At 38.8% G+C, this 1623-nt stretch overlaps 1 protein-coding gene across 1 annotated transcript; it reads right to left on the reverse strand.

The window, feature by feature from the left end:
- Nucleotides 1–642: 642 nt before the first annotated feature.
- LOC113381229 lies at nucleotides 643–1401 on the reverse strand. The gene has a single exon (XM_026620192.1). It carries the CDS (start codon nucleotides 1399–1401, stop codon nucleotides 643–645), a length of 759 nt encoding a protein of 252 aa, XP_026475977.1.
- Between the last annotated feature and the right edge of the window lie 222 nt (nucleotides 1402–1623).

Consider the following 1623-nt stretch of genomic DNA (forward strand, 5'->3'; position numbering starts at 1 on the left):
AAGAGAGGTGGAATTGCATTCCAATGAAAAGTTCAGGCACCAAATTATTTTTTCTGTCAGCAATAAATACTGAGGTCTGGGTATACCAAATGAGTAACCTCGGAAGTCTGATCCAGATAGTAAGTGCGTTAACTATGATGGATTAGACTGGACGTACCTTATAGGTCGTCTCTGAAGACCAGTGATTATGGTGCTGCGTCAAAATCAATTTTTCTTAAATCTTCGAAGAATAAAACTCCTTTATCTTCATCTCCATCGTTGTGAGTCACCAATGTGGGAGTTGTTCCGTTGAATCTGCAGGGGTTTCAACTAATATACGTTTTTTAACATCAATCGCGAGATTAAAATAAGCAAGTAAATCTACACCAATAATAGGACGCGACACCTCTGCTATCACGAAATTCCATGATAAGGTTTTGCTAAGTCCAAAATCTAACTTTAACGATAACATACCGTATGTAGCTATCGGTGTTCCATTTGCTGCTGAAAGCACAAATGAACATTTCTTACGGGGACATCTCACCAAACTGCGCGGGTACACACATACATCGGATCCAGTGTCTATCAGAAAACTCACATTTGTCTCCTTATCTGTGATGAAAATACGACGTGAGTTATTTGGGCGTTTGTCACTAGTCGCCATTAGTGACCGCCCGTATCGTTTCCCGACTTAAAATTACATGGCGATATACACCCCCTAGCATGACTTCCGTAGCGTCTATGAAACCGACATAAGTTATCTTGTCGTCTTCTAAATGACACTTCCTTCTTATGATACATTTGAATCTTATCCAAACGCTTTGAAACAGCTTCAATATCTTGACGCATTTGACGCAGATCAGCATTCTTTGTTTCAATCTCAGAGGTTTGTGCATCTGTAATCACAGTTACACGTTGCTGTGAATGGTTAATAAATAAGCGGTCAGTTAGTTTACCTACCTCTTGTATTGACTGTGCTCCAGAAGCAATCTCCAAAAATGGTTGAATTTCCACTGGAAGTCTGGATAACCATATAGCTTTAACTGCGTTATCGGTCATCGAAGTCCCGACTAAAGTCCTCAAATGACGTAGGTATTGAGAAGGCGTCCTATCACCCAAATCTACATCAGACATAAACAACTGCAACTTTGACTTCTCCGAAGTGCCTAACCTTGAAATTAACGTAGCCTTCAAAGTAGAATAAGGCTTCTCTTCAGGCTCATTGATTATCAAATCTTGCACTTCGGTTGAATGTCTAATATCCAACCTGGTAACCAATAATCCATATTTCTCCTTCTCATCGTGGATATTGGAAGATGCGAATGCCTTCTCTACCAAGGCAAACCAAAGTTCCAATTCATTTGGAATAAATTCAGGAATGTGCAGTTTGTGGCAGCTAAAATGTCCGTGTTGGCGCGGCATAATATCAAACGACAGGAGTCACCACTATCGGAAATCAAACACTTTTCCGATTAATAAAATATTTATTCATTTATATCGTGATAAATTTCATAAATTTATCTGAACCAAAACTTTACATAGTTCAAAACAAATGATCCAACAAAAACCCATGTCAATAATTATTTTTGTCTCGCTTACTAAAATTGACGCGACCTGCCAATCTTCCACATAGGGTTATTAAAA

This window comes from Ctenocephalides felis, unplaced genomic scaffold (assembly GCF_003426905.1).
Source record: "Ctenocephalides felis isolate EL2017-DRISC unplaced genomic scaffold, ASM342690v1 CF-g0.4_SCAFFOLD_02708, whole genome shotgun sequence".
Classification (NCBI taxonomy): domain Eukaryota; kingdom Metazoa; phylum Arthropoda; class Insecta; order Siphonaptera; family Pulicidae; genus Ctenocephalides; species Ctenocephalides felis.